The sequence below is a fragment of the Phycomyces blakesleeanus genome (genome assembly GCF_001638985.1).
Source record: "Phycomyces blakesleeanus NRRL 1555(-) unplaced genomic scaffold PHYBLscaffold_12, whole genome shotgun sequence".
Taxonomy (NCBI): Eukaryota; Fungi; Mucoromycota; class Mucoromycetes; order Mucorales; family Phycomycetaceae; genus Phycomyces; species Phycomyces blakesleeanus.
In genome coordinates, this window is record NW_017265145.1 from 1,047,148 (window position 1) to 1,061,321 (window position 14,174).

The window sequence follows — 14,174 nt, forward strand, 5'->3', positions numbered from 1 at the left end:
CTACTTTATACGAGGTCTAGATACTAATAGTACTTATGTATGAATAAAAATGTATATAAAAGGTATTCACAAAGCATAACTCTTCTGGGTTCACTATCTTGCTTTTGAATATTCATACGCAGCAAATTCTAACTACACATTCAGCTTACTCAAGACCCGTATTGACCTGTTTATTAACAGAGTTCGTTAAATTGGACAAAAAATACAATGCCTATTATACAGCAACAAGAAATGAGTATTTCATTGAGATATACAACTAAGGTTGTATTGGTGCTGTTACTTACAAAAAATTAAAGCACTTGCTTTAATGAATTTTATATTTTACAAATAGAAGTCTCTTAAAATTATGAGCTTATTTTCAAAGACAAAAATATTACTTGGCATTTATATATAAAAAAAAACAAATACAAAAAGTCTATTTAGATTGTGTTTTATTTTCAAGTAAATCTTTTTAATTTTTTTTCGATTTTTGTTAAAGCAAAAGATTTTAAAATTACTAAAATACTCCAATATGTTTCTGATATTTGATATTTGATATGCCGTAATGTTAGGCAAGTATTTCGATAATGTAAGATATATATAAGGTCTATAAAGAAGACCAATCGGCAAAGCTATAAGCATGTGCCTAAAAAAGCATCTCCCCTTTCCCCTTAAAGGTTGTTTTATCCGTGCTCTCTTTTATGCTTCCTGTTGAGGATCCCTTCTGTCAAGCTGTGTCACCTTCTATTATTTTATCTAAACATTCCTTATACTTTTTCTCTTATTACCCCCTTTTATTTGAGGAGGCTCCCTTTATTCCCTTTTAATTATTCTTTCAATATAATAAGCAGGCTACCATGTAATTATACACTAGGAATAAATATGTCAACAAATAAAAGTATAACATTTTATCTATCGGCTGCCAGTAATGCTTCAATTACGGCCACCAATGCCAATATGACATGGCGCTGAGATCGACAAGTCTGTACTCTTTTATGTAGCAAAAATGGCGCCACCCCCTTGAGTTAAAAGATAAATAAACTGTAAGTACGGTATAAGACAATGCTTGATGTTATCAATCTTCTTCTTTTGTACATTGGTAGACTGAAAGCGGAATGTATACTGTAACAAATGGCTCACTCAAATCCCCCCAAAAACAACCAACTTTATAAATATATATTTTAACATTTCAACAATAAACGTTAATCTTTTTCCCAATAAAGTCTTGTCCTGCATCCGTCAAAAGACTTAATAGCAGAATTCTTAACCCCATAAACCCCTTTTCATCTTATCATAATTTGATTCCATTATTGCAGAGAATATAGTATATTAGAAGATAAGGAGGTACTCTGGAACGTTAATAGATAACACAATCGGTACAGTACGTAACTAATTATATATAATTATATATATGTATACGAACCTCATTAAGAAGACGCAGTTATGGTATAGTAGCAAGTTACTATTTTTGTTGTGGTAAGCAAATAACTAGCGAATCTGTCAATTGTATGTTTATTATTTGCTGTTGCTCTTCACTAATCATACTTTGAGTAAGTCCTCATTCAATATTTAAAATAGTAAATGGTACAAATGTCAATTTTTGGACCAACATACCTGCTACAAATATTAGTATTTCACTGAGATAAGCCCAGATTTCTACTGGTACAGTAATCATGACCAAGTAATTCTAGAATATATTTAAGGGGAAATTACGATTGGCAAACAAAGACCTGAGAAGGCTGGGTAAGACTTCTTCAACCTCCACACACTATTCGTTTTCGAGATTGGTTTAGATAGATAAAGAGAGAGAGAGATATCAGATCTGCATAATTAATTATCTCCTCTTCTTTATGTACGTTAACTGCAACCCTTGAAGCTATTTTTGTACAAGGCGTTGGCATGTCTTTTTTTTTTTAAAAAAAATTGTTACAATAACCGATAGCAAAGATAATAATACAAGCGAGATATGACGGTGAAACTATTGTGATATCCGAAGAAATTTACATGTACTCTGGATAAGAATGTCTCGAAAATATAATGTCGTTGTATCATTGTGGAAAATCTTTTTATCTACAAGTCTACAACACTTGGAAATCGTATTGAGGAAATAGATCATACGTATATATATATATATGTATAGATGTAAATATAAGTGTATCTGTAAGTATATACTTTCCTCCTTATCCTCTTATCCACATTTCCTATATCCTATTGAAGAGCTTTGATCAAAGATTTACACTTTCCTTTCCTTCTTTTGCCTTTGATAGTAGAGATACTTTAACTTCCATAGCCATCAAATCACTCTCATAAGCAAAAGTATAATATAAAATTACCCTAGAAAATTCTTGTTTAAAGTTCATTTATCTTTGCTAGAATTTTTTTAACTACAAAAGAAGAGCTGTTAAAGCATATGCTTATACTTTGATTTTTGACAAACAAATAGAAAAAAACCAAAGTTCAACATTAATTTTTGCAGTCACCTTTTCTATATTCTGGGATTCAATATTTCCAATAACCGGTGAGATTCTATAGTGAGATCCAAAAATTGTGCAGAGAAATACAAAATAAATTAATAAATTAATGTCGTGTGGTTAGACAAATGGAAGCTGTTATGAAATTCGTGTGATTATGTCGGTTGTTGTAAGCTTAATTTTGCTTGTTTACCTCGAGGGACAGGTCCTCATATAAGAATATATTTATATTTATATATATATATACATATATACATATATAGATAATGTATACATAGCACACACAACTCTTTCTCTTTCTCTCTCTCTTTCTACCTTTTCATATCCCTATCTTTTGTATATTCATATATCTACCTTTGTCTTGAATGCCATCACTGATCTTCAGTAATGATCGTGTCTTGTCTGCCTCTACTCTTTATTTCTAGCGCGTTTGCTGTCATCACTCATGAGATGCGCACTCATCATACTGTCACCAAAACCCCAACCTCTCTTTTTATTCTAGGCGGATTTTCCAACCCGAACCATACTTCATTTGCTCAGTCTTACTTTCCAATAGCCGGCCACACAACTCACTGGTATTCTGAAAATCTATTGGTCTTATTCGGTCAGACTCTGACAAACCTAGGTCCACCCCTGAAGATCATAAACCCAAACAATAAATACAATACAAACTTAATATCATCATCATCATCATCATCGCACCCTGAACCACAAAGTCGTATGCACCACACATCAGTACTATCCAATGATACTCTGTGGGTGATTGGTGGCCAAACCTCAGATCCAACAAAGGCATTTGCAGATATTTGGGCGTTGTCTATTAGCAAACAACGCTGGACGCACATAACTGATTTAGAGAAGCCAATTACAGGCCATTCGTCAATCCAATATAAATCTTGGTTGATATCTTGCTTTGGTGTTACATCCTACATGTACTCCAATCAATGTACCATATTTGACACTGTTCAACAAATAATGATTCCTACTAGTATAATTCCGGATAAAATCCTAGGATTAGGCGGAATACCACGAGCGCGCACTAGCACCACAATGTCTTTAGTTAATGACCGGATCGTTGTATTTGGTGGACAGAACGGAGACGAGTTTATGTCGGATGTGTGGCAATTGGATCTAAAAGACGCACCCCAATTGGCGTGGAACCACATGCAGTCAAACTTAGTTGAACCACGTTCTGGCCATGTAGCTGTCCAGTTGAATTCCTCGCTTATTCTCTATCATGGAGGCCAAACCAGCCTACACTCCCTAGCAACTCGCCACCTCTTCCTTTCCCTACCAATGTTTACATGGACCGCCTCTGAATCACTCGAACACTACACCAAGCGATCGCCAATCGCCGCTGACGCAGATAACGAAATCGTACACGCCTATGCCACCGACAGAGAACCATCTGCAAATGCAAAATCTGGCCCAGGAGTAGGAATGATCGTGGGTATTGTGGTCGCTGTACTGGCCTTTGTTGGAATTGCAATCGGTCTATTGGTGTGGCACAGACACAGGCGTGTTCGCGGTAGACGCCACCCCCAGTCAAGGGCAACTCGTTTCAGCCTTTCTCCTCCGCCAGGCTCTCGCCAGGCACGCTACAGTTCAGCTTCAATTGCTCCCAGGCTGTCGATGAATAGCATACTGGCTAGACAACATTCGGCAGGCATGGAAGATTTCTTGATCGCAAAGCCAGAAATGGCCATGACCCGAGCATCGATTATAAACCAAGCAGCCTCGAGGCCAACATCGCTAGTTTCCCATCGAATCAGCAGTCTACTCGACCGGCGCCAGAGTCTCGCTACATCGAATCCTAGTGTTGGAGACAGGCGACAAAGTCTGATGAATTCTAGTGTCAGCCTAGGGTTAGGAACCGGCGGAGACAGACGTCAAAGTCAGACCATATTGAACCAACTAGGCAATAATAACAGTAATACGAATACTTGCAGTAGTGCAAATACGAACTCGAATACGTCCAATATGAATCTTAGTAATGTTCCGGAGTCTAGTGAGATGTTTGTACCTCCGCACATACGAGGTTCCGATCTTCATTTACCATCACTGGACCAGGTGTGTGAGCAGGCCAGTCAAGAGAGTCTTGTACTGGGCAGCCAGCATTCTACAACCGAGCCTGATGATCGCACTGACCCACCTGTTGTGTCCAAGCGACGTCGGCGAGAGAGTAAGGCACTCAAAAGACTCACGCTGACGATATTTTCCAACCGTAATTCGCAAGGAGAAGATTCACCCGTGTCTGGTTCTCCTTCAAACAAGTTTTTGAAGCGGTACACAATTGCCTCTACACCTACCAGTGAGTCACCCTCTCCTCAGGCGCCAAAAACCAGTCGGAGATCAAGTTTGTTTCGACTATTGCAGCTTCCTGTGCCTGCAGCCTCTTCAGCTTCTACTAGTGCCGGTGCTTCTTCTTCATATCCTTCTAGTGCATCAGTGTACAATAAGAGATCAAAAGGGTCGATGCTTGACCCTCGGCCTTCGAATGTAGGATCAATTGGAGCCAAGTCAGTAGCATCTGTACAGTGGGTGGAATTTAATGATGCAATGGATTACAAAGAACAAGGGGACAGTCGACCTGTTCCCTTGAGTGTGGCAAATCCTTATCGACGGAGTGTATTTACAACTCGGAGTAGTCTTAGCCTGGAGAGCAGTAATCATTCGGCTCACAGTAGCTGTGCAAATAGTCCGCTTTCTTCACCTCAGAGTCCAACTTTTGTGATTTCTCCTCCGTCTCATTATCATTTGACAATGCTGGAAACAATGTCTTGGGGAGATGAGCTGATGCAACGTCAGAGACAAGTTCAAACACGCGACGACATTCCATCAACAACGACATCAAAATTGCGAATCACTAATGACGAACCAGCATGATTTCGATTATATCTGGATTCCTTATTTATTCATACTTTCAGGCAGGTTCCTGATATATTGAGAGAGATTTTCTTACTATGAGTGAAGACATTCGAATATACACACCCACTCATATTATATATCATTTTCTTTTACCTTATTTTATCTCATTTCATTCTAATTGCTACTATCTAATTTATATTTATATTTATATTTATATTCATATATTCAGACATGTATATTTGTATATATATTTTTTTTGTATCATAAATCTCTTTAATGTACATTCTATTGCGTCCGTATGCGTGCGTGTATGCGCAAAGACCCTGTTATAATAAAACTAGTACTATGTTACTCGTGGAAATTCTTACGTAAATTATATGGTTATCACAAGTTAGTAGACAGAGAGGATCCAAAAACAAAAAAGAAAAGTAAAAACAAGAGAAAGGCTTCATTTAGGTGGGAAACATACAAAGTCCATATTTGTATAAATTTTATTAAAATCCACAAGTATGAAACATTCATCATTCTTCAAAATACAAATATATATATATATATATATATATATATACCACAGTCAAAGCTCAATATAGTGATAATGATAGTGATGCGAGTTTCTTTTTCTCACTCTTACCATTGTATCGAGGGTTGATTGTGATTTTCTGTATATTTTTTTTGGAAGGTGAGGGTGTCCCTTAATACTCTCAATTTAGGAGCCAGAATTGGTTGTAACAGGGTCTGTATTGTAGCATATTTCGAATTCAAGAATTTCTTCTAATGGCTTATTGTGCTTTTGAATAGTTATCTATTATATATTTCATACACAATGAAAGCATAGATACTGCTCAATCTCTTGGAATTTGCACATTGGTTTCGAGAAAGTGAAAATCTGTCAAGAGACAAAAAGAAGAAGTTGGCGCGATATATGGAAGATGTGAGGAAGGTGTACAGCATAACGTCACATTTCGGAGATGTAATTTTTTTTTAAAAAAAGACTGATTGAATTGCAGAGTTCCTGTATTCACACACTCACTCTTTACCCACATATTACACGTCCTGGAACGCTAAACTTTCTTTACAATCTCCCTTGGTTTTATCTCCTCCTTTTTTTCTTTTTAATTTTTTCCTGTCTTTCTCTCGTATATTTTCTTTGTAATTTTCTTTTTTACACTAAAGAACAAAAAAGACAGCCAAGTAAGAAAACCAAATTCATTATCTACCAAAAAAACCACAGGCACAGGCACAGCCACACACACACATGTATGTATGGTTATATACATATACATACACATACACATATACATACACATACACATACACACATATAGCTGTATAGGTGTATGTGCGTGTGCGTGTGCGTGTGCCTGTCTGCCTGTCCATCTGTGTGTTTGTGTGCCATATACTTTATTACAGAGAAAACATATATTGTGAAAAAATTATAAGAAAACTGCACACGGTTTCTTACTATTTCTTGCTATCTCTTGTGTTTCTATATGTTTATCTGTATATATCTATATGTATATCCATTTTTCTCCAAACCAACCAAAAAAACAATAACACAACCAACTACAGCATAGCTGCCAAGCAAATACAAGAAAAAAATACACGCCCGCAAGGAATGACACTTACGAGGCGGCATCGTTACGGAAACATGCCATTCCTCACCAAAATGTCAAGTACACTATTGTGGTTTCAAGCACTACTTGTCTTTATTTCCTTGGCAAGTGTGATGGCCCAGAACATAAAAGTCGAAAAGACCGGATTTGATCGAGTGCCCGATAAGCTATTTTACTTTCAAGGATCTCAAGTAAGCCCGTTTGGCTATATGCACACACACACACACACATATATATATATATATATTAACTTACGGTCTTTTGGCTGTAGGTAGCTCTTTGGTTTGATGCCGGTGCTCGCGTACTATGGCGATCAAGTGATCAAGGAAAGGCCTGGACAAGAGTTACAGATATTGCAGAAAACGAACCAAGTTTTCTCTATGAGCATCCTTTTGATAACGAAAAGGTAAACATCACTATTGCTATTATCTCTCTTTGTAATAAATACAAGAATACCAAGAATAACCAAAATGTATATTTTATTTTATTTTATTATATTTTTTATTTATATGTTACAAGGCTTATGTGATTGGTAAAGGAAAGGTGCATTGGAAGACAGTCGATAGAGGAGCCAGTTGGCAGAAATTTGAGACGCCTATCGAACCCGCAGCCACTTTCCCTCACCTCTCATTCCACGCTGAGCGACCCAACTATGTACTCTTTAATGGATTTAAATGCAACCTAGGTGGTTGGACTGGCATGGATTGTCATGGAGAGGTAAGTCAACAAAAGATAAATGGATATATAGATATATAGATATACGGTAAAGTGCAATGAGTTAATACTTAAAAAAACACATACAATCATATTTATATATATAATTGGGTATTAGACGGAAGGAAATAAACTAAGCTCTGACATAATGATTTATAGTTTTATTATACTCTCAACAACTTTGAGGAGACTGCATTGTTACGTAGTCAGGCTACATACTGTATCTGGTCTCTATCAAGTGCCGCATTCGAAACTGCGCCTGTCAAGGAAGTTATGTGTGTCGAACCTGCTAAAAAGAGTGGAATGGCAAGTATGCTCGAATATGAAGAACTCCACTTGGTACAGTCCGAAGACTTTTTCAAGAACGAACAAGCCGTCAACTTTGGCTCTACCTCTGAAGTCCGGGGCGTGATAGCCATCAGTGCTGTCAATAGATTCCTTGTTGCTGCCATTAAACCCAAGCCAAGTGAGCCTGATATGGATCTCCAGATCTCACTCGATGGGGAAAACTGGCATGAGGCTATATTTCCCGTTGACGCCAAGTTAGTTCACGAAAAGGCATACACTATTGTCGAATCAACAGGTACCTCTCTATTGGTCGACGTTCTCGACAGCGCTTCATCTACTGTAGGCACTCTGTACAAATCAAATTCAAATGGTACATTCTTTGTCAAGAGTCTCGAAAACACCAACCGCAACCAGCTTGGTATCGTCGATTTTGAACGTGTCCAGGGTGTAGAGGGTGTTATGGTAGCAAACGTTGTTTCCAACGCCGCCCAAGTTAAAGCAGGCAGTGCAAAAAAGGCTCTTCAAACCCGAATGAGCTTCGACGATGGTGCTACATGGAGTCCAATCCAAAAAGTATATGATGCACAGGGAACTCTACTCAAATGCTCTGATGGTCCAGATAAATGTGCACTACACCTTCACTCTGTAACCACCCCACGTAACAATGGCCAAGTGTTTACCTCAAAAGCTGCTGTAGGTGTTATGATGGGTGTTGGTAGCTACAACGATCATTTACTCGAATACGACGAATCAGATACGTTTTTATCAACCGACGGTGGTCTGAACTGGAAGTTAGTTCGTATGGGCGCACACAAATACGAGTTTGGAGACATGGGCGCTCTATTGGTGCTCGTCGACGATGAAAAAGAAATCGATCACATTTGGTGGAGTAAGAACCGAGGCAATACCTGGGAACGCTATGATCTTGGCATCAGTATCCGTGCTCGCTACCTGACAACCGATCCAACTTCCTCATCCAGCAAATTTCTGTTAATCGGCTCCTCGCGTTTTTCCAATGAACGTGTCCAATCATTCTACATTGATTTATCTGGTGTGTTTTCACACAAGTGCGAGTTGATAGAAAACAACGAGTCCAAGAGTGATTTTGAACGCTGGTTTGCTCGCGATCTCACCAGTGGTCCTGATTGTTTGATGGGACACGAACAGATGTTTTATCGCCGTAAAGCCGATCGTGATTGCTACGTCGGGCTCGATTTCCAACCCCCTGTTGTCGAACTGAAAGAATGTCCGTGCACGGAAGCAGACTATGAGTGCGATTATAACTTTGTGCGCGATGGTGACAAGTGTGTCAGAATTGGTCCGGATGTGATAACAAAGGATATGTGCACGTCTCGCAACAGTGTCTATCCTTCATCATCCGGATACCGCCTTATTCCCGGAAATACATGCAACGCTGAAAAAGGCAAGAAGCTTGATGAGCCAGTCGATCGTCGATGCGGGGATAATGAAGATGCATCTTACGCCCAACCACCCCGACCAACCCAGCCCAGTACAGGAAACAACAATCATGGACCTATTGAAGCTCTTGCACCCGGAGACTCGGCAATCGAGCGGTTCGAGACAGTGTTTGATGACGAAATTGATCAGTTCGTGTACTTTAAGGAGTCACCTGCCATGTTACTTCGTTTAAGAAATGGCGAGCTGTGGTCTTCTGGCGAGCATGGGATTGGATGGAAGCATGTACTCCAGGACAAGGGTGTCATTCGAAGCTTCATCATGCATGAGTTTGACTTTAACCGGGCTTATGCACTCACCGACGAGACAATTTACGTTACATCTAATCAGGGCGCTCAGTGGGAAGAAATTAAGGTTCCTTTGGCCCCTACAAAGCACATCGCCCTAGCTCTCGATTTTCATCCTCTTGAGAAAGACTGGTTACTTTTTATTGGAGATAGCACCACCGTATCTAGTCAATCCGAAGTATTTATCTCTCGTAACCATGGCAGAGACTGGGATTCAATGGATATGTACGTAAGCAAGTGTATCTTTGGCCGGGATTCGCATTATGAGATCGAGAAAGAGACTGTGTTCTGTTCGTCTGTAGACAAGAAAAACCCTACCGGTGACCGTCGTCTTGTTCGCACCATTGATTGGGGACGAAATCAAGAAGTCCTGTTTGATAATGTAGTCGAATTCTTTGTGATTGAAGACTTTATGTCAGTTGCTTCGAGTGTAAAAGGAGCACTTTCTATGTACGTGAGCACAAACGGCAAGACATTTACTGAAGCACAGTTCCCTCCCAATCAGTATATTGACCGAAATGTAAGTTTTTTTTGGCCTACATAAAAGAAGTAAAGATTTTATTTAATTTGTTTAGTTTAAAATCTTATAGACATTCACTGTATTACAATCTACTACGCATGCTGTACTCTTGAATGTATTCAAATCAGTGACCTATGGGAAAGCTCATGGTGCATTGTACAAGTCCAACGAAGACGGTACCCTTTACCATCTTTCTCTTGACAACACCAATGGAGATGCTACTGGCTTTGTAGATTTTGAAAAGATGCAGAGCATTGATGGTGTGATTCTTGCCAACCAAGTGTACAATGCTGATGAGCTGTTGGGTAACCGTGACGTAGCTAAACTTGTACGCACAATGATTACCTGGGACGATGGAGGACACTGGCAACCACTCTCAGCTCCTCACAACTACGATTGCGCTACCAAAGAATGTACACTCAACTTGCATAGTCGAACCGACATTCATGGACCAGGCGCAATATTTAGTACTACTGGCGCTCCTGGTCTGGCCATGGGTGTTGGAAATGTAGGAGCATCTTTGTTACCTTATGAACAAAGTGACACTTTCCTAACTCGCGATGGCGGGCACACCTGGATCGAGATTCAGCGCGGAGAGCATTTGTATGAATTTGGAGACCAAGGATCGTTGTTGGTTCTTATTAGTGACGAGGGTCCGACGAATGAGCTAAAGTATTCTTGGGATCAAGGCGAAACTTGGCACGGATATGTTTTCAGTAGTTCTCCAATTCGTGTAAATGCTCTCACCACTGACCCCAAATCAACTACCCTTCGATTTGTTATCGTGGGTCACACTCGTGACACTAAACGATCTCAGATAAGTATAACCGTAGACTTCTCCAAAGTTAAGCAGCGTACATGTGAGATGGATAAGTCCAGGACCGAGAAGAGTGACTTTGAACTCTGGGTGGCCAAGGATGACGATGGTGATGATGCTTGCCTGTTAGGTAAAAAGACTGCCTACTGGCGTCGCAAGAAGGATCGCGTATGCATTGTTGGAAACCGATTCAAGGAACCTGAAGTTGTCCAAGAAAAGTGTGAATGTCGCGATACAGACTTTGAATGTGATTTTGGATTCTGGCTTAACGACAAAAACGAGTGTGTATTCTATGGTCGCCATCCTGACCGTCCTGCCAAGTGTAAAGATGGTGAGACATACCGTGGTCGTTCTGGATTCAAGAAAAATACAAAGTCGGTGTGTGAAGGTGGTTTGGATCTTGAGAAGGAGAAGGAGTGGCCATGTGGAGAGGGCGGAGGAATTCAATCTTCCAAGATGTCCTTTACAGACCGTGTGGTAGACTACTTGTTTTTCACAGACACAGACCGTGTGTTTGTTCGTACGGCTGACAACAAAGTGTGGAAGAGTGACAACGATGGTTATAGCTGGAAAGAACTTTTTCCCAACGTGCCAATTGTTGCCATGTACCAGAATCCTCATTTTGATGACCATGTAAGTCGGATTTTGTTTATAGAATTAGGTTACTTTATGATTTCTTACTGGTTTATGCTATTAGGCATACTTTATTACTCAAGAGAAATCGCATTTCATGACTACTGACAAAGGTAGCAACATTGAACCATTTGACGCCCCACTTGGTCCTATGGCCAGCATTCAAGGAACAATGATGAGTTTCCACAAAGAAGAAAAAAACAAGGTTATATACCTGGGAGAAACCAACTGTGAAACCCAGATGTCGTCAGACTGTCATTCTCAAGCCTTTTATTCGCAAGATCAAGGACGTTCATGGCGCCCAATAGCTACCTATGTTCGTAGTTGTCTTTGGGGTCGTGGTGGAACTATGGAGAATACCGATGAGAACTCAATTTTCTGTGAAGAGTATCAAGAGAAGAAAGGAAACCAGCGTTCATTCATATCAAACCGCCTTAGTTTCACATCATCCAACAATTATTATTCTAGCAGTGAAACTCTGTTTGACGCAATTGTGGGTGTTGCCGTGTTTGGTAAATTCATGGTTATCGCTGCCGTAAGTACCTTTCTCTTTCTCCCTCCCTCTATTTTGTGTGTTAAAATGGCCCATTATATATTTACGAATTATATATTTATATATTTATACAGCCCAAGGGATCCGGTACTAGTTTAAGCTTGCATATCAGCATGGACGGCAAGACCTTTGCTCAAGCTGCGTTTCCTGCCTCATTAAACTTATCTCCTGAAGCATTCACTATTATGGAATCAGCCAACTCTATGTGGATCCATGTGTCCACTAACACACACCATGGCAGTGAATATGGCACCATTTTTACTTCTAACTCCAATGGCACTTACTTTGTCGCCTCACTCGAGAACGCAAACCGCAATGAAATTGGTATTGTTGATTTTGAAAAAATGCAAGGTATTGAAGGCATCGCTCTGGCAAACCGAGTTAGCAACCCAAACCAGGCCAACATGGGCGATCCTAAAAAATTGGTGACCATGAAGACAGCTGATGCCGGCGCCCACTGGTTCCCCCTTACGGCACCCCAAAAGGATAGCAAGGGCAAGAACTATGATAATTGCAAGAGGGGTGTTGACTGCAACTTGCACCTTCACAGTTATTCCGAACGTCGCAATACTCGTGATTTGTTCAGTTTGTCGAGTGCAGTTGGATTGATGGTTGGTGTTGGAAATGTTGGGCCTAGCTTGTCAACCTACCGTAGTGGAGACATGTTCTTGACTCGCGATGCAGGAAAAACATGGAACGAAGTTTATAAAGGTGCTCACTTGTGGGAGTTTGCTGACCAAGGTGCTCTCTTGATTCTGGTTGATGATGAAGATCCGACCAATGTTGTAAAGTAAGAGTATGGTAATATTTTATTTTGTGAACATATTGCTAATATCACCCTCTCCTCTTTTTTTATTTATTAAAAAAAAGGTATACTACCAACGAAGGTATTTCTTGGCAAGAATATGCGTTCACGACACCAGAGAAGCGTCTAAAGGTCGAAGATATCATTACTCAACCTGATGGCACCAGTCAGAAATATGTGATATTTGGAACAGAATATGGAAGTAGCAATGTAGTTGCCTACCATATTGACTTTAGTGCTCTTCATCCCACAAAATGTAAGACAATTGGCACATCATTAGAATATGTATAAACTTTTTTTTCAATTTTTTTAAATAGGTAAATTGGATTTGTCTCACCCCAGCGACGATGACTTTGAACTCTGGAGTCCTGAAGATACTCGTGGTGAAGCCTGTTTGTTTGGTCGTGAGGTAAAAAGATGCAAGCCAATATATATGTATATAGTACATGCGTCGCTGATTCTTATCTTTTCGTTTATTTAGACCAAGTATTATAGACGCATTCAAGATAGAGACTGTTATATCGGTGAAAAGCTTGTTCAGCCACGTGAAGAAGTTCGTAACTGCGCTTGCCAGCAGGAAGATTATGAATGGCAAGTATGACTATTTATCCGTTTTTGATCTCAGGACACATCCCTTACATTATCTTTTCTTTTTGGACATTTTATAGTGATTTCAACTTTGTCCGCGATAAGAACAACAAGTGCGTACTTGTCCCTGGTCTTTCTCCTCGTGTGCCCGAATGTGATGGTTCAATGGAATTCTTTTATGAACCAACTGGGTAAGAGCTTGTTGTTTGCTATATAAACTTGATTTGCTAATGCATATAATCTTCTAATCTTCGTCTTTATTAGATATCGTCGCATTGCAGCCACTAGTTGTGAGGGTGGACTTGGTCTAGATGAAGGCGAAAAGCATTGGTGTCCTGGAAAGAGTCACAGTAGTGGCATGTGGGCAGTATATGTATTTGCTCCCTTGGGCGGCGCACTCCTGATTTTTGCATGTCTCTACCTTCGTAAATACGGCGCACCTATCAATCGGGGTCGTATTCGCTTGGCTGATGGTACAACCCAGCAATCATCGGGCACTAGTCTATCATCTAATCCATTGGTTGCCACAATTGTATCGGCCATCATTCTTATACCTGTGGCT

At 39.8% G+C, this 14,174-nt stretch overlaps 2 protein-coding genes across 2 annotated transcripts; both read left to right on the plus strand.

Moving 5' to 3' along the window:
- Positions 1–2,000: 2,000 nt before the first annotated feature.
- Positions 2,001–5,336, plus strand: PHYBLDRAFT_169242 (hypothetical protein; the record flags this gene model as incomplete). Its single annotated transcript, XM_018436025.1, has 5 exons — positions 2,001–2,055; positions 2,120–2,139; positions 2,575–2,619; positions 2,714–2,718; positions 2,876–5,336. 5 exons carry the CDS (start codon positions 2,001–2,003, stop codon positions 5,334–5,336), a joined length of 2,586 nt encoding a protein of 861 aa, XP_018291025.1.
- A 1,648-nt stretch (positions 5,337–6,984) lies between these two features.
- Positions 6,985–13,625, plus strand: PHYBLDRAFT_20680 (hypothetical protein; the record flags this gene model as incomplete). Its single annotated transcript, XM_018439741.1, has 10 exons — positions 6,985–7,122; positions 7,203–7,337; positions 7,451–7,648; positions 7,805–9,443; positions 9,519–9,874; positions 11,908–12,236; positions 12,320–13,009; positions 13,090–13,280; positions 13,342–13,433; positions 13,506–13,625. The coding sequence occupies 10 exons, from the start codon at positions 6,985–6,987 to the stop codon at positions 13,623–13,625; spliced, it is 3,888 nt and encodes a 1,295-aa protein (XP_018291026.1).
- Between the last annotated feature and the right edge of the window lie 549 nt (positions 13,626–14,174).